A 19681-nucleotide genomic window follows, 5' to 3' on the forward strand; every position below is an offset into this window, starting at 1 on the left:
ATCTTTTCTCTCCAACCTTGCTAATGACTGTTCAGTTCTTTGTTAGAACAGCAGGTGTTTTAGACAGGCAAAGTAACACAGCTTCACAGAGTTAAACAAATGAAACATAAACAAAAGTAACACACCTTAAAATAATATTCTGTAACATTTATTAATGGAATTTTAAAGAAAATGGATGCATGTAGGGTAATTAACAGCTATTTAATTTTTCTTAAAATTTGCTTTATAGGAATGAATTAATTCCTGGTACTATAACCCTAACAACAACTATGTGACATGCTCCAGTCAGTCAGTTGTTACTGAGAGAGAGGAAACAATAGTATTTTCACCTCAAGGGATGAATACCTTGACAGGTTATCTAACCCCAAGTTGCCACCCATGATGCATTACATATGACCAACACTAAACTACCTCTCTTTCTCTCTCCGTGTGTGTGTGTGTGTGTGTGTGTGTGTGTGTGTGTGTGTGTGTGTGTGTGTAACAATAATAAAGAAGAGGTCATAAATCTGACAGAGAGTAGGAGGCATGTGAAAAGTTAGAGGGGTGAGAGGAAGGCATGAAAATGATGCTAATAGAGAATACATACATGACTTTCTAAAATATATAAATTACATCAAGTACATTTAAAAATAAAGATCAAGAATGCAAGAATATATTGCTCTTCAATGTGCTTAAGGAAGATTTTAAACATTTGAGTTGTAATTTTCCTTCTTTCTTATTTTTCTTCTCTCATACAATATATCCTTCCCTCCACTCCTCTTAATTTCCCCCCATCTCCCTTCTCCTTCATATCCACTCCTCTTTCATTTTCCTTCAGAAATGAGCAGGCCTCCCATAATTTACATTTAGAACAGAAATACTTTTAAATTCAGTTGAATGTTTCTAAGAAATAGAAATCAATATTATTATATATAAAATGTGATGTGTGTTCATTTGTGTATGTTTAAATACATCATATAATTAATAGTATTTTCCAGAGACTAAATTTTCAGAAATTGCCTTTTAATTATTGATGTAAGAATTTTAGTGATTTTTGTTGATACTCTATTAATAAATGGATGAATAAAATTATAGGTGGTTGGTTGCTTAAGAAATTATTGACATTGAAAAAACTTTTCAAATTTGAGATTATGAAATGAATGTTTCTTCAAATATTTGAGGCAATTCAATATCAAAATAAACTTATACATTTATTTGATTGCTTATCTTTGAAATACTCCATGAGTTTCCATTTTTAACGATTTACTTAAATGTATATTTCTTCCTTTTATTGAAAATAGAATCTTTGAGGGAATAATGTATCCTGAACACAGTTTCCCTTCTTTCTACTCCTCCCAGTTATTCCGCACTTCCTCTTTTATGAGGACCCACTCCCTTTATGTCTCCCATTGGATAATAAACAGAATTCTAAGGGATAACAATAAAACAAGATATAATAAGTTAAAACAAAATCTGACACATCAGATTTGGACAAAACCAGCAAACAGAAGTAAAAGAGCCCAAGAGTAGGCACAAGAATCAGAGACCCACCAATTCACATACTCAGGAGTCCCATAAAAACACTAAACTGGAAGCCATGACATATGCAAAGAACTTGGTGCAGAGCTGCGTAGGCCCTGAGCTTGCTGCTTCAGTCTCGGTGAGTTCATATGAGCTGTGCTCATGTTGATTTAGAGGGCCTTGTTTCTTGGTGTCTTCTATCCCCTCTGGATCTTATAATATTTCTGCCTCCTCTTCTATAGCATTCCCTGAGCCATGGGGGAGGGATTTTACAGAGATATCCTAGTTATAGCTAAATGTTCCAAGGTTTCTTACTCTCTGCATATATTTATTTTAAAGTATTACATTAATATGACATTTGCTAGCAATATCTATTTAGGAGAAAAATCTCAATTTGAAACTTTAGTTTGCTTATTTGGTATTTAATATGCCTCATTTCTTAAAGATAATATTTAGATACAACCAAATAATAAATATTTATTTAAGTTTTGAAAAACTTGCAGGTGCACATGTTTATGATATGTGCTCACATGTATCCTCTGTAATTCAAGATACCATTTTTGTGTCTGTCACTCTTTTTATGCCTGAAAACATATTTTAAAGGTTTCGTGTTGAAACATATCATTCCATAATTTATATCCTAGTGAATATCTCCTACAAATTGGACTGCACTTTCAAACTAATTTACAAAAATGAATTGTAGAAAGACCAATTGTTTTTAATTAGTTTTATCTCTTCTCTTGTGACTAATTTGTCACCTCAGACTCAACTCTTTCACCTTCAATTTTTTATATTATTTTCTCAAAGTTATATAATTATTTTACATATCATTCAACGAAATTTGAATAAGTTCATGGATAGATAATTTTCGAGGAGCATGCTTCGTAAACATACAAAAGATTTCAAGATAGATGTTTCCATGAAATTACTAAACTAAAAATATTCAATGTCACTACTACATAGAAAATTCAGTTTTAAATAAGAGACATAAATTAATACTTTTGTGCCATAATTTTATATGAAAATTATAAATAATTTTAGATTTTGGCTGCAAATGGTTGCAAAATGAAGCTGAAGTCTTGATTAGTAAGAAATGAGGACAAAAGCAAATGTGAGTTGTAGCTAGAGTTTTCCTGCCTGGCCCACAGTCAGGATAAATCTCTGCCAGTCCCACAACCTCTCAGATCCGACCAAGTAAACACAGAGACTTATATTGATTTCAAACTGTATGGCCGTGGCAGGCTTCTTGCTAACTGTTCTTACAGCTTAAATTAATCCATTTCCATTAATCTATACCTTGCCACGTGGCTTGTGGCTTACCGGTACTTTACATCTTCTTTGTCCTGATGGCGGCTGGCAGTGTCTCCTCACCCAGCTTCCTGTTCTCTCAATTCTCCTCTCTCTTAGTCCCACCTATACTTCCTTCCTAGCCACTGACCAATCAGTGATTTATTCATTGACCAATCAGCAACACATTTGACATACAGACTATCCCACAGCAGTGAGTACATGGTTCTTAGCTCTTCATAGTATTACTTGTAAATAATTTTATTTACTTATTTTTAGGAATGACTAATTTTTTTCTTGTAATCAAACTATTTTAATCCTGTCATTGGCTATCTATAGGATTTATAGAACTTCAATTTTTTTCTTAAGTATGAGGAAAAAGTCAAAGGCAACAGTGAACTTTCACCTCATTTAATTTTCAGTAAGTGACACATTTTACACAAATAGCAGTTGTAAGGGATATACTGATGAATACTAGGTAATGGAGATAAAAATTTTATTTCAAACATACTAGTTATTCTAAAACATATGAGCAATATTCATAAATTCAACACACTAAAAAGGAGCTAACATTATCAAATGTGTACACTCCTTTTAAAAAAGGAAAATAGTTTAATCATTAGTATTTTTAAACGAATTTTTGTTCTTCATCACATTTTTGTTGTGATATCTACTGACATTAAACAGAGAATATTTTGATTCAAATGTTTGTATAATTGACGAAAATGCCAGGTTTCTCCTCTTTCACTGTATGCTGCATAGTTATTCCAACCTATGTAATTTAAATCAGAAACCATCTGTTGCTTGAATGACATTTGGTTTACTTAAAATTCATCAATTAAGCAGACATGTTGTGTAACTATGGCAATGGGTGAATTATTTTGCAAATATAAAGAAGTGACAGCAGAACAGAAGCACCACTTAAAACAAAATATAGCTTCTTTCACAGAAACAAGTTTCACATTATTTAACAAGTTTTTAAAAAAAGTGCTATCATTCTTATAAATTGCATGATTATTGGTTTTCTATATGATCTATAAACCCACTATCATTAGAGTCCATTTTTATCACAAATAAGTGACTTTAAGCTTTTTTTGCCTGTTCATGTTAATTATGCAAATATCGTGCATGCAAATAGCAACGTTATTAGAAAAGTGAATATTCTAACTGCCACGTCAATTTAAGTTAGTCATTTTAGCTTCAAATCAAAAGTCTTGTAGAGTGCTTGAACACTTGTCATAGAATAGAAGAAGCAAACCATGCTGATTCTTTGCAACTATGGAAGGCAGATTTATGGATAATTGGTAGAAATTTCTCCTTCTGTCAATGTTTTAGCTTCTAAAAGGTGGAGACTGAAATCCTTGATTTTCCAAGTTGAACATAAAATCAGAGTAAGAGTTGTATGGTTTTTAACATGAAGTTGGTGAACACTCTTTTGGCAATTAACATATTCTTATCTACACACTTTATTGTATATGACAGTGTTTTGTATATTTGAAACTATGATATAATTGATTTTGGTAAATAAAAGTGATCTGGTAATTTGGATCATTAAATGTAAATCATTAAACATAGCTATAATCAGTACCATATGCAAATTTTTTCTTGCAATTTTTGATTGATATGTAAAGATGTTCATTGTGACCACAATTGCTATTAGTGTTAATATTTAGCTATTGTAACTTACTCTCGTTTTGGAGACATGTTAATCACAAAGCATTTGAAATTTTAATTTGTGAGGCATCAATTGTATTTGCAAACATATTCATTTTCTTTTTTTTTGGTTTTTTGAGACAGGGTTTCTCTGTGTAACTTTGTGCCTTTCCTGGAACTCACTTTGTAGACCAGACTGGCTTCGAACTCAGAGATCCACCTGCCTCTGCCTCCCAAGTGCTGGGATTAAAGGCGTGCACCACCACTTCCGGCTTCTTCTTTCATTTTCAAAATTCATGCAACTCTGGTAATTCCAAATTTATTAATGTGTCAGTGTTCTTGAAAAAATAAAATTCATCCTTTCTTCTTATAAATAAATTTATTACATTATGGTTGAGTTGAAATGAATCATGATTCAAACTATGATGCTCTTGGGTTGTGTCAAATAATTACATCTAACTCTGACCATACACACATATATGCACAAGTACACACTCAAGTATCATTATAAGTTTAATAGAATAGTCAGAGTTTATAGAACTCTTGCCTATTCTGGAACAACTAAGCATAATGGCAGCCTTCCTATAGAAAGTTATAATTGCAACAAATATAAAGATGCGTGAAAACATTTAAGCAAGGGCTTGAATGATTAAACCCTCAGGATTATTGTGTGAAAAAGGTAATAAGATATGTGATCATTCCATTGTTTTCTGAAATACAAAAGAGATAAAAAAGGAGTCAATTTTAATCTGGCAATGTAAAAAAAAACAAATAAATAATTTAAAAAGAAAAATAAAGCAACCTACAAATTACAGTACACAATAGCATAGACTTTGCATAAAATAAAAAAGGCTTCCTAGATCACTTATGATCTTTAAATAAGACAAGTGAGTTGATCATATAATAGAGATGAAAGATTTGAGTTGAGTTTAAAAATAATTCATTTTCACAATTTGTTTTCTAATATGTTGAGTAATTAAAGTTAAATTTTTCTTGTATTTTTTACTAAAAAAAACCTTTTATTCATTTTACATACCAACCACAGATCCCCCCTCATCCCTCCTCCTGCTTCCTCCTAGCCTCTCCCACTCACCTATCCTCTATCCCCTCCTCCAAAAGGGTAAGGCAGCAAAGTCTGGTACAGACAGTTGCTCACAGAATCCCTCTTCCCTCTCTTTGACTAGACTCCCGGAGCTTGGTCTGGTGCTTGGCTGTAGATCTCTGCACCTGCTTCCATCAGTTACTGGATGAAGGCTCTAGGATGAGTTAGGGTAGTCACCAATCTGATTACCAGGGTAGGCCAGCTCAGGCACCTTTATTTATCTCCATTATTGCTACTATCTAATTTGTGGTCATCCCTGTCAATTCTTGGGAACTTCCCTAGCACCAGGTTTCTCCTTTACTCCATAATGTCTCCCCTCATCAAGCTATTTTTTTCTTTTTCTTTTTTTGCTGCAAAAGCTGTGAAGCTATCTTTTTCATTGCTCTCCCACTCTGTCCTTCTCCCAGCTCAACCATCCCTTTCCATCATGTTCTCATGCCCTATCCTCTCTCCTTTGTTCCCCATCCCCCATTCCCAGTTTACTCATGGAGATCTCATCTGTTTCCCCTTCCCAAGGCAATCTGCACATCCCTCTTAGTGTCCTCCTTGTTAGCAAGCTTCTCTGGTTATCCTTTGCTTTACATCTAGTATTCACTTATGACTGAGTGCATACCATGTTTCTCTTTCTGAATCTGGCTTACCTCACTCAGGATGATATTTTGTATTACTCAGCTGTAAAAAACAATGACATCATAAAATTTGCAGGCAAATGGATGGAATTAAAGTTAAATTTGCCAAGATATTTACCCATGGGAAAGTATAGACATCCCTGAAATCCATAAAAATTATTTTTCTTATTGTAGAATTTAGGAATTCCAAAGCTTAGAATATGCTTAGGAGTTGTTCATTCACAACGCTTTACATATGAATCAACAGGATATGACTATCCTCTTGCATGGTAGTCATTATAAAGCAACACACATTCTTAAGGCTACTCTTTCTACTAAGAGTTACATGTAGTGACAATGAATCTAGAGAAAAGCCGTCCTAGGCTATATTAGAATTAGAGTCAGGAGGAGTGTAAGGTTGTATGATAAGTTTGGAAACTTTTGACAGGTAATTCTAATGAGCTACTCAGAACATCGTACTCAAGCATTACATAATGAGAATCACATGCCTCATGTAACTTGTAGATTCTTTGTTGCCAGATTAAACTTTCCAAAATGTCAGTTGAATCATATTATGGAAATGTAATGATATTCTTATTATCTGTAGTATGGAATTTAAGCTTTATGGGGTATAGTAGTGTTTTGCCTATGAATCATTCAGTTAAGCAACACCAGTATTATTTATGAATGAATATGTTATGAAAGTTTGATGTGAACTACAAACAAGGGATGTATATTTAGGGAGTGGCATCCCTTGTGATTTCTCCCTGTTTCTAAAGGAACATAACAAATTATAAAGTGCACTCATTTTTCAGGAAAAATCCAAAATTTATTTACATCTGCTAAATCATTATTACAATCAAAATATTTGCTTCAAATTGTACACAACAGCTTTCTTGAATGGCTTTAGATGAATAGATTAATATAATTATATTATTATATTACTATACTGTGCAATTATATTGTATATTAATATAATGTGCGTACTATAAAAATTTTCAGTATATGAAAGAAAAACTTACCTTTTTTGTGATAATTAAATGGGTATTTCCATGAAATAGTTAACAGTTCTACATATTGTAGACAAGAAAAATAGATATTTTGAATGCTCCTATACTATGGATAGGAGCAGAAAAGTGACAATAGACACTAAAAATTCATTTATTTGAAAAGTAAAGTGTAGAACTTGAAAAAAAGATGGCAGAACAGACTGGCATGAGCAGTAGAGAGTAGTAGAACTATAGATGCAAGTGACAATAGCAATGGGAACCTGGTCACAGCAAGCAGAGGAACATTTTGTTGCCAAGTAGGGCCTGTTCTCTGGCCCGTGGAAGGATCAGGTCACCATTAGGCCCACCTCGACACATAGCTGCCTGCCAGACCACTGCCACCACTTGGCCCATAGGCCCTACCAACTGCATGGAGCCACAGCTGCTGCTACTGCTGATGCTCTTGTTGATTGCCCTGCTGAGAGACCAGAGCATGAGCCTGCAGATTGCAAATATGATGATCATGCACAAGGTAGTGGAAGGTGGCCTGCAATGGTGGCAAGGTTTACCAAGCCTTTTCCTTTTGGGCCAACAACCAGCTCCCAAAACATGACAAGGAGACATTATTTTGAATGCTTGACCTAGCTTAAGCTCAATATTGACTAGCTCTTTTAACTTAAATTAACCTGTTTCTCTCTTTTTTTGCCTTGGGGCCTTTTACCTTTTCTTTCTGTATAACTTTCACTACTTCTCATGTCTGAGTGGCTGGTGACTGCCTGTCTTCTTGCCCCAGTGATGTCCCTCATTCCTCCTCCTCTAGTTATTCCTCTCAAACCTAGATTTCTCCTCCTGTTTATTCCCTCTGCCTGCCAGCCTCACTTATCCATCTGTTGCCTAGCTATTGACTGTTCAGCTCTTTATTAGACCAATCTTAGGTCAGCAAGGTGAAACAAATGCAACACATCTTTACATAATTAAACAAATGCAGCATAAACAAAAGTAACACACCTTTACACAGTTAAAGTAATATTCTCCAGCATAAACAAATGTAACACATCGTTGCCTAGTTAAAATAATATTCCACAACAGCAAGGTGGTGTACAACAGCCTGGAGCTCAGGTAGTCCCTGCTTCCAGAAAAGCTGCCCAATCACATGACCACCGTTATCACCCTGACTCTGAAACAAAATGTCCTAGATGAAGAATGGTTCATTTTTAGATTAAGCCTCCTCAAAAACGTCTGTGATCCATACTGCTGCTGGAAACCATGTTGATGGTCATGATCCATGCTGCCACAAAAATCCTCCTCGATGTCCACAATCCCAGCTGCTGCTAGACACCATGTTGATGTCCACAGTCAGTGCCACCACCAGAAACCATGTGGAAGTCCTGTGCTGGTAGGGCAGGGAAGACTTTTTTGCAGTGATATTGATGGCTTCAGACTCGTAACTAAGAATGAGAGCTGTTGAATGCTTCTGTGTCATCCCCACACCAGAGAGAGAGAGAGAGAGAGAGAGAGAGAGAGAGAGAGAGAGAGAGAGTACAGACATGAAGCCATTGAAATGTTTCCTTAAAATTTGTAATAAAATCCAGAAGTATAGCTCTTCACAATTGATGGCTTCTGGGGAGTGACTAGGGAAAGACTCAGTTTTCTTTAAGGGGAGTTTGACCAGGTTCCAAATTGGACTTGGTGGTTTTTTTTTCCTTTCTTTTCTGGGGAAAGTGGGGGTGAGGAGGGCATAAGGGTGTGAGGGTGGACCTGGGAGGAATGGAAAGTGACTGTGATTCAGGCACATTGTATAAAATTCCCAAAAAAAATAATAAAAATATTATGTTGGAAATAAAAAGTAGAGAGTAGGGGTGGAAATATAGTTCAGCAAATACAACATGTGTGTACTGTAGCTAGAGTTTTCCTGCCTGGCCCACAGTCAAGACAAATCTCTCTCACCTGCCAGTCCCACAGCCGCTCAAACCCGACCAAGCAAACACAGAGACTTATGTTGATTACAAACTGTATGGCCGTGGCAGGCTTCTTGCTAACTGTCCTTACAGTTTAAATTAATCCATTTCTATAAATCTATACCTTGCCACATGGCTCATGGCTTACCGGCATCTTCACATGCTGTTTCTCATCATGGCGGCTGGCAGTGTCTCTCTGACTCAGCCTTCCACTTCCCAGCTTTATTCTCCTCCTTGTCCCGCCTACACTTCCTGCCTAGCCAATGGCTAATCAGTGTTTTATTTATTCACCAATCGGCAACACATTTGCCATACAGAACATCCCACAGCAGTGTACCATGTGCAAGACATTGGATTCAAACTCCAGTAATGTAAAAAGTAAAAATTGAAACAGTTAAAAACATTTGAAAGGGAAAGAAGCCAAATTTGTAAGATATACTATAATTATTAAGGTATCAAAATTAGTATAATTGTTTTTTTCAGTTCTTTCCAGAAGTGCCATAATTACAAAAAGACAATGTGATGTAGGAATCACTAAAGTAATGATTTGTGGGGAAAAGAAGAAAGAAAAAAAGAAAAAGCTCAGTGTCCATAACCCATCAAATTTTAAATTTAAGAAGACTATAAACCATTCAATTTGAACCAATTTGAACAGTTTTACTTAAGACAACATTTCCTGGAGAATTAAAACACTAGGTAGGGCAGACAGATAACTGCAGGAACTATGTAAAGAGCTGTGGATGAGTGAGTGAGACTATGGAGAGAACTGCTGTGAAAAGAGCTGTGCAGAGGGTAAGAGTGAATGAATGTGTATGTGTGTGTGCGTGTGTGTGTGTGTGTGTGTGTGTGTGTGTGTGTGTGTGTGTGTGTTTGTGTGTGTGTGTGTGTCTGTGTCTGTGTCTGTGTGTGTATGTGTGTGCTGAGGAGGCGATATGTAAGAACTATATAAAGAGCAATGGGTGAGTGGGTAAGGTGTGGAAGAGTGCATGTGTGTGCTGAGTGACGGATGTAGCTCTATGAGCAAAGAGAAAGGAGCAGTGTGAAGAGATCAAAGAAGAAGCATGAGAGTAAGGTAAAAGAGTGAATGAATGGGAAAATGAGTGAGTAAAGAGTGAATAAATGATCTACTAATATGTGAAGTGATTAATAATAATAAGTGAATAAATAATGTAATAATATGTAACAGAGTAGAAAGAAGAAATGTGTATAGAAGAGAGATATGGAGTTATGTAAAAAAGAAGATGTAACTGTGCAAAAGAGGTATGGCTATGTGGAGAATTTATGGAAACTGTAACAGTGTGGAATGTAACTTGACTGTATGGAGAATGTAACAATGTGGAATATATCTGTGTGGAGACAAAGATATATACTGAGAGGAGAGGATTTTTTAAGATGAAGTAAAAGAGTGTGTTGCATGTTTCCTTATTTTTCCCCTCACATAGAAAAAAGTCTAGCCTTTAGATAGATAAGAATTTTCCTAAGCCCTTGCCACCTTCATGGAATTTTGCATACCCTGATGGTTGCTGGAAACTGGCCCGACCGTTACCTAAAGATAATTCAGTAGATAGGAGGAGTACTTGCTGCTCTTCCAAAAGACCAGAGTTTAGTTCCCAGAACCCACATGGGGAAGATGACAACTGTGAATCTCAAGCTCCAGGGGATACAATTCACTCTACTTGCCTCATGTGGGTACTTAAATTAATGTCACACACACACACACACACACACACACACACACACACAGAGAGAGAGAGAGAGAGAGAGAGAGAGAGAGAGAGGAGAGAGAGAGAGAGAGAGCGCAAGAGAGAGAGCTAGAGAGAGAGAGAGAGAGAGAGAGAGAGAGAGAGAGAGAGAGAGAGAGAGAGAAAGTTCATGTGATTGATATTGGACTGCTAAGAATTACAAAAACAGACAAAATATATATAAGATCATAAACTTTGAAAGTAGAATTGAGAAAGAACTCAAACACCCAAGATGTAATTGAACATCAGATAATTTTATATCTTTTGATCAAACAGTTCATCATGATCTATAGTTGAGACATTCTAACAATTGATAAAAGTGAGAATAAACAAGAGCTTTTGTTAGTGTGTCTGTCCTATAATTGGGTCTTCAAGTATATATGGCATATACAGAAAAGTTTCAAGTGGAAGAACGACTTTCAAAGCTGAAATAGTAATGGTGTATTGGTGTTTTTAAGCACATTCAGGATGGTCAACAAAAGGAGTGAGTTTTATTCCCTGAGGTTGATCCATATAGACTCACTTATTCTCTCTCATCTATCCTTTTGAGAATTCAATGAATGTTAAGATATATGTCCAAACCTACTACACATTCATTCTAGGGCACTTCTTTGCAATGGTTTTTAGTAAGTGACTAACACAGAACAGGATATCTTTGTCCTAAAATTGTCTTGGTATTTTTAGTGTAGATAAACAAGTATACACACTGTGTCACTGTCTTTACATCCAAAAGGAATGTACATAGCCACCACTTCTGTCATTTTCCGTAATGTTATGTACTATTTACTGGGGACTTCAGTTCTTGAAAAGAGATTACTGACTCTTTAACCACAGAGATTAAGCTATCAAAATCTTTGTATTTATACCAGCAGTGGTTCTTTGTTAATATTTTCTATTATCTGTTTTAACACTATAAAATTTTAAATAATAAAACTATACTGTAGCTGGAGTTTTTCTGATCCTGCTTGGCCCACAGTCAGGACAAATCTCTCTCACCCACCAGTCCCACAGCCACTCAGACCCAACCAAGTAAACACACAGAGACTTATATTACTTATAAACTGTATGGTCATGGCAGGCTTCAAGCTAGTTGTTCTTATATCTTAAATTAACCCATCTCTATTAATCTATAAGTTGCCACATGGCTCATGGCTTACTGGTACCTTACATCTTGCCTTTCATGGCAGTGGCTGGCAGTGTCTCTCTGCCTCAGCCTTCCACTTCCCAGAATTATTCTCCTCCTTGTCCCGTCTATACTTCCTCCTGCCTGGCTACTGACCAATCAGTGTAGTGGGTAGCCATAAGGCATGTGCTACCACTGCCTAACCTCTATGTTTAATATTGTGGCTTTTCTGTTCTCTGACCCCCAGATAAGTTTATTAGGATACACAATATTTTGGGGAACACAATACCACCACAAATCAGTGTTTTATTTATACAGAGCAATATCCACAGCACTAAACTTTAATATAATATTGAAATGCTGGTACATAGTAAAATATTCTATGTCTGGAATATACAAATACTTATGTATTTGCATAAATTTAGTTTTTTTATAAATAGTTATTTACTATAAGAAAATAAATTATAGCTTTGTGCCAATCTAGCTTATTTTATGTGTAGTAATTTAGATCATGCATATAGTATTCTGTTAACTTTAAGTTTTCTGTAATAGCTAATGATACATTAATTTTATGTTGTAATATTTTGTAGACTTTTCAACCTATTTTCCAAGGTTTTTAATTTTTAAAAGGCTGACAAATATACATATTTATATTTTACTTGAAAATATATTAGTGATCATAACTAGCAGGTGCAAGTGAGTAAAGTTAAACTTAAAACTACAATGCTTCTAGTTTCTTAGTGAGAAAATGATCTAAAGCTGTTATGTTGGAATGACAAAATTAGCCTCCATCAGAGTTTCTGCAAGCTATGGCCAGCAGGGAAAATGTTTTTAAAAGTTTGAACAAAAATAGTCTTTCCAGACAGATAAGTTTTATACATATTTAAACCGTTTAAAGCAATCAAATAAAACTTACTAATGTCTATATTTTCTAAAGCTGTTTTTATACTATAAGATGACCTTTGAGAAGATGGGATGAAGGTCAAAGTATATGTCTCTGTAAGCTGAAAGGTTTACCATTAAACCATTAACCAAAAATGATTTCTATTCTACTTCCCAACATTGCTGTAGTGGAGATTCTAGAGGATGATTGTTGTTTATTACAAAAATATGCATACAGTTTATCCATTGTTTGTATTAGGATTTTTTTTTCATTTAAGCTCAAGATCATTTCTATTATAGTTTAAAGGAAAAATCCCCAGACAAGTGTGGTGATATATTGTGTATCCTAATAAATCTGCCTGAAGATCAGAGAACAGGACAAGCCACTAGACTAAACATAGAAGCCAGGCAGTGGTGGCACACACCTTTAATCCTAGTACTCAGGAGGCAGAGATCTGTCTGGATCTCTGTGAGTTCAAAGTCACCCTGGACTACATGAGATTGACTCAGTCTAGGAGAGAAACAGAGCCAGGTAGTGGTGACACACACCTTTAATCCCAATACTTGGGAATAACACACCTTTAATCCCAGCACTAGGAATGTTGAGACAGGAAATGGTATGGGTGGGTGGAGAAAGGTATATAAGGTGCGCAGAGACAGGAACTAAAGGCTTCTCTATTGATGAAGCCCTTTTGGCTAGAGGCCTTTCAGCTAGAAAGGCTCTTTCAGGCTGAAGAGTTGGTGAGGTAACAGGTGGTGGCTGTGGCTTGCTTTGCATCTCTGATCTTCAGGGAAATTTATTAGGGTACAATATATCACCACAGACAGGCAAGGTATAAAATCCCTGCACCTGCCTGAAAGAGGAGAATGGAATAGTAGAAAAAGAGTTCCCTGTAATTTAAGCGGCAAGGTGGCTACATGGTGAAAAAGCAGCCACCTGACAGAAAGCACAGCTTCACAGAAAGAATAAAGAACCCCCAAATGTTACGGGACGTCCTAAAGAGTTAAGGAAAACATGATTAGAAAGGAAGAGTTTTACTTTTCTGAATTTAGAAATACAAACTGACTTAGAAGCTCCATGGTAGCTACCCTGCAGCCTGTGGCCATCGAAGTTTCTGCTCTAGGGTTTAGGTTTCTGGGAAGGAAATGTACAGTATCTCATTAAAGAACTAATTCGTCTGCCTGTGTTTAAACATGGCTTAAATTGAGCCCACCTTCTTAGAGAAGGTCCCTTAACCAGCCCAATTGGAACATCATGTTTCTAGCTAGACCAGAGATCCTACTCTCCTGACCAGGATTTTCTGCTCAAAACATTGCTCCCTCTGAAGAGGTCACCTTAAAAGTATTTAGAAGCCAGAAAAGAGATCAGATCCGCCAAAACAATTTTAACATTTGCTACTAAGATGCTCAAGGACATTTTTAGCTTTTAGCCTAGAAAGACACTGTGTACTTTTCTGAGGGGTCTTCTATTTAAAAATTTCTAGCCAGTTTCTACCTTCTGTTTTCAAGGAATTTCTTAACACATTCGACTAGCTGAGAACTTTTTTTTTTTATTAGAAGAACACCAAAGATTAACAAGTTACATTAAGAGTAGGCACATACCCTCAGAGAAACAGAAGAACAGAGGGGAAGGAAAGGTGGGAGGAGGGACTGGGAGAAGAGGAGGGAGAGGAAAGTATGGTCAGGTTGTATTATATGAGAAAAGAATAAATAAAAAATAAAAAAATAAAAAAAAGGCTTATTTAGTGCTTTTAAACTCGAGCATTCAGCATCTATACTTTCTATAAACTATTATAACACTCTGCACTTTGAAGAATACAACACTATTTTATTAGGAAGCCCAAACAAGAGAAGTGAAAATCATGAGGAGTCCAAGAGAACAAAGCAGGAATTGGAGGTTTGATTATACTGGCCAGTCCAGAGTTATTGGGTCCAGATGAATGTTGTAAAAGCCGGAAAGTGAGATCCAATCGGGAGGCTATCTTTGTACACTAGTTACTGTGTAAAATAGTACTACTGACAACTAAAATGGTGTTGCATCTGGTCTGCCTATTTCTATTCCTAGAATTCATAGACTTCTTACATTCAAAGTCTTATGCCCCGTTTTTTCTGTTTTAACTTATTTAGACATTGTATATTCTGCTGTTGTTCTCACTTACAACAATTCTTATAGCTTGTCTTTATAATTGTCCTTAGCAGTTATCCATAGTATGTGGCTATTTTTGCTTTTGTAGAATAGAATGAAGTTAAATGAATACTAACAAAAACCTGACCAATAAATTTATTCTAAAAGGTAAAAGTTTTAATTTTAAAGTATACATTATTAAATAAAGTCACTACTGTTTCAGTTCACCAGAATCTCACAGAAAAGCAAAGAAGTTGTGTTATAGTCATCCATTCTTGTAATTCAAAAGATATATTATTGACAAATACTGCTAAGTGACAAATCATTTTAATTCTATGTTAAAATGATGATCAAAAATTTCTAGTGTGCTCAAATAGCACAAACCCTACAGGTTTCTTGATTAGAAGATATTCCTGCTCATTCTGTCTTTCAATGTGCTCTGTTTAGAAATATAATACAGGCAACACTGCTGCCAGGTGAAACTGGTTTGAAAACAGATCTGCCTGCTCACAAAAGCCTGAAATTGTTCACAGTGCAAGATAATTTTATGTGGCTTTACAAGATAGCTGAAATAATACATTTTATAAATTGGATTCATTAAGCAATTATTCAGAATATTGCTGAAACCCTGTAATTTTCTTTGTTCCTTTCAGTCTCAGCGACGTGTCACATTTCATCTACCAGAAGGCTCTCAGGAAAGCATCAGTGATGGTGGATTGGGAGACCATGATTCAGGCAGCCTTCCCAGCACATCCCATGCCCTGCCTCTTGGCTATCCTCAGGAAGAGTACTTTGATCATGCTGCACCAAACAACCGCACTGAAGGGGATGGCAACTCTGATCCTGAATCTAGTAAGTGATCCTTTCCTAGTTCATCAATAGAAATAGATTAATTCTTTTTGCAAATCATTTGGTCTTCATAGCTCTAATTATAAGGGACAATGAGTTATGTTACTGTGACTAGTATCATATTCTTAAAAGGTAAACCTAATATGGTGGGTGATATATATATATATAATATATATATATATATACAACTTATAGTATTCAAAATACAGGATAGTGGATACTCTAAACAAAATTTATTAGGAAAATTATAACAGTCACTTTCTTTAGGCACAGATAGGATATTTCCATTTTTGCACATCTTTATGTGCAATCTGCCATTTTTCTCTCATTCACTTAATTTGTGCACATTATAAATGATACCTAATTTTTATATTATTTTATACTTTATTTGTGTTTTAATAGAGATAAAATCGTTTCTAAGTATTTCAGGAGAAATAAGAATTCTAACTCCATTGGAGGGGAAATTAGACTGAGGATTTCAATAATACACTATCATCACATTCCTGTGTCATGTCATTGTTTAAAAGTCCCATCCTTAAACAAGAAGCTGTTTACAATTGATACCTACTGGGAAAGAGAAAAATCAGTTTTCTCCTGTGGAACAGACTGTGTATATCAATCACACTACAGGTTAGGCTCCATTCCCAGGAGTAATTTGCCAGAACAAAATGATCACTTTTGTGTGTGTGTGTGTGTGTGTGTGTGTGTGTGTGTGTGTGTGTGTGTGTGTGTGTGTGTTCATTTTTTTGTTTCTGTTCTTTTTCTATTTATTTTTTGTTTGCTTTTTCGATTTGACTTCTTTTTTTGAGAGACAGAAAGAGAAATAAAATGATTTGGGTGGGTAGAGAGGTAGTTAAGATCTGGGGGGAGTTGAAGGAGAAGAAAGAACATTATTAAAATATATTGTTAAAATTAAAAAATAATAAAATAATTATAAGAGAAAATTGTGGAATATTAGTTTAAGATGAGTTACATTTGTTTATGCTATGGAATACTGGTTAAATGATGCAAACATATGCTGCATTCTTTTATGTTGCATTTGTTTAACACTGTGAAGCTGTATTACTTTGTTGGCCTAAAACATCTGATTGGTGTAATAAAGAACTAAACAGTCAATAGCAGGCTGGAGGGTAGAGAGAATAAATAGTAGGAAAGATCTAGACGCAGGGGGAGGAACAAGAAAAGGAGAAAGAAAAGAGGAAACCAAGGGCCAGTCACCCACCTACACAGCCAGCCATGGAGTAAGGAGGGAAGAAAGAAAAAAGAATAAAGAAAGGCAAAAAGCCCAGGGGCAAAATGTAGTTAAAGAGAAACGAATAATTTAAGCTAAGAAAAGCTGGCTAGAAACAAGCCAAGCTAAGGCTGGGCATTCATAAGTAAGATTTAGTCGACATGTATTTATTTGGGAGCTGGGTGGCAGGCCCCCAAAGATTTAAAAAAAAAACAAAACAAAACAACATAGAAAATTTAATGAATGAAATTTCACATTTGATCTCCAGAGAGAAGACACTAAAAATAGGGTTTCTTTTGCAAACCCTTGAGATGAGTAATGTTTTTTAAAGATTAATTTGATGTTATACATTAATTTATTAATGATAATAAAACTATTTTTGAACATGTAGAAAACATAGTACATTTGTAGAATACAAAATTCAATAAGGTATGCATATAATAAAATATTGTTAGATTTCCTAAATTTAAAATTTGTTCCACATTCAAGTTTTATAAATAAAGTTATGAATGGAAAAAAAATTCCACATATGTGATAGAAAGGTATTATGAATATAAACAAATATGAATAGAACAAAATAACTGATATAAGCATATTAAGTAAACGGATATAAATTGTAAATTTTGAAACATCACTTAATTATCATGGATACTGTGGATGCAGAATTTTAAACATATGAACTTTTAAATATTTACTTGCTGCTGTGGGATGTTCTGTATGGCAAATGTGTTGCTTTGATTGGTTGGTAAATAAATCACTGATTGGCCCATGGCCAGGCAGGAAGTATAGGCAGGACAAGGAGGAGAATAAAGCTGGGAAGTGGAAGGCTGAGTCAGAGAGACACTGCCAGCTGCCACGATGACAAACAGCATGTGAAGATGCCGGTAAGCCACGAGCCACGTGGCAAGGTATAGACTTATGTAAATGGATTAATTTACGATATAAGAACAGTTAGCAAGAAGCCTGCCACAGCCATACAGTTTGAAACCAATATAAGTCTCTGTGTTTACTTGGTCGGGTTTCAGCGGCTGTGGGACTGGCAGGTGAGAGAGATTTGTCCTGGCTGTGGGCCAGGCAGGAAAACTCTAGCTACAACTTGCTCATTGTATTTGTGTATTCTTTATCAATTTTAAAGATTTTTTTTTACTTCATATGTATTTTTGTGTTCCTGAATGTATATGTATACCACATTTGTGTAAATGGCCACAGAGACCAGAAGAGGGTTTTGATCTCCTGGAATTTTTCAACAACAGGTGCTTGTGAGCCTCTGATATGGGTGCTGGAAATGAATCAGATCTTCAGGAGTGGTTGATGCTTTTAACCACTGAGCCTTCTCTCCAGTCTTTCTCGTCATATTTAATCTCTTCCTTTGGATGATGAAAAATTAGGGGGAATATATTGGTTAAACATCAAGATGTAATGTAAACCTAGATATTCACAATAAATAACAACACAGTATCATTTTCCTCACTGCAAAAACAGATGCTCAAACAAAGGTGTTAACAATGTAAAACAATAGAAACAAAGTCTTAAACACCTGATCTCTCCATTATGTACTTTCAATTACATACTCAGAATAATTAATATTATTTATTTGAAAAATATAAATTTTCAGGAAACATCTATAATGGTCTATCTTCCTTTACTTTCTGAGGATTGTACTTAGTTGTGAAAAGATTCACTACTCTGATGAACAAAGATAAATTTCTCTAAAATATGTATGATGATGAATAATATATACATTACATAGAAATGTCTTTCCACTCATAAACTATCATTTTAAATATATCCCTATCGTATCTTGTGGATTAATATGAATGCAAGGGTAGAAGAAATATCATTTTTACAAGTTAGAAAAAAGCAGATTTGTTTGCATATGTCTTGTTACTAATCCCTTTTCAAATAAGATTACTCAGAATGAACATCCAATCCTAACATAATCTTTTAAGCTGAATGAGACAAGATGTGATATTATTTATAGTTATAGAAAATGATTATATATACTATACATTATATATATTTGAAATTATAGAACATTTAAAATTGCATATAGCTGTATCAACAATAATTCTAATTTTATTAAGATATTTAATAAGTACAGATTCATTCATCATTCTTCAAACGAGCTTGTCTTATTTGTATTTAAAGATGCAGCATTATGTTCAATCCCTGATGTCAACATAAAGACACAAGTATTAGTGATATGACTTTAGCTAACATAATAAGTTCTATGTAATATACATTAAAATGCATATATATGTGTATATAAAATCTTGTTTCAATTACTAGCACTGACCATTTTTCTTCTCACATAAAAATGAAACCGTAATATTAGCCATTGAGCGTTTTTTTCATATTTATTCTACAGAATGAAACAATTGAAAATTCCAAGTTTTCAAAGATCAGTAGGCTTTATTTTAAATTAAATTAATCTGGATGTTGGCTGTAATATTAGCAAACAAATATTGTGTTTGTGTTACTTGTTATTTAATGAACCTAGGTGACATTTAGGGCTATTTAAAAGTTAAATTTCATTTGTACACAAAACTAAATATTGGGTCAATACTTAAAACTTACTTTTACAGTGGGTAATAATAATGATCGATTTTCCTACTGATCAAAGATGTCCCTT

The 19681-nt window shown here is 34.9% G+C and overlaps 1 protein-coding gene across 2 annotated transcripts in view; it reads left to right on the plus strand.

Annotated features, from left to right (window-relative positions):
• The window catches only part of Pcdh11x (protocadherin 11 X-linked), a 609896-nt gene that overhangs the window by 414890 nt on the left and 175325 nt on the right, over positions 1-19681 (plus strand). For both annotated transcript variants that reach the window (XM_052735076.1, XM_052735067.1), the window contains exon 6: positions 15623-15821. In XM_052735076.1, the coding sequence (XP_052591036.1) occupies positions 15623-15821 (199 nt within the window). The remainder of the gene's footprint in view (positions 1-15622; positions 15822-19681) is intronic.

The sequence above is a fragment of the Peromyscus californicus genome, unplaced genomic scaffold (assembly GCF_007827085.1).
Source record: "Peromyscus californicus insignis strain IS unplaced genomic scaffold, ASM782708v3 Scaffold_10__1_contigs__length_136768540, whole genome shotgun sequence".
Taxonomy (NCBI): Eukaryota; Metazoa; Chordata; class Mammalia; order Rodentia; family Cricetidae; genus Peromyscus; species Peromyscus californicus.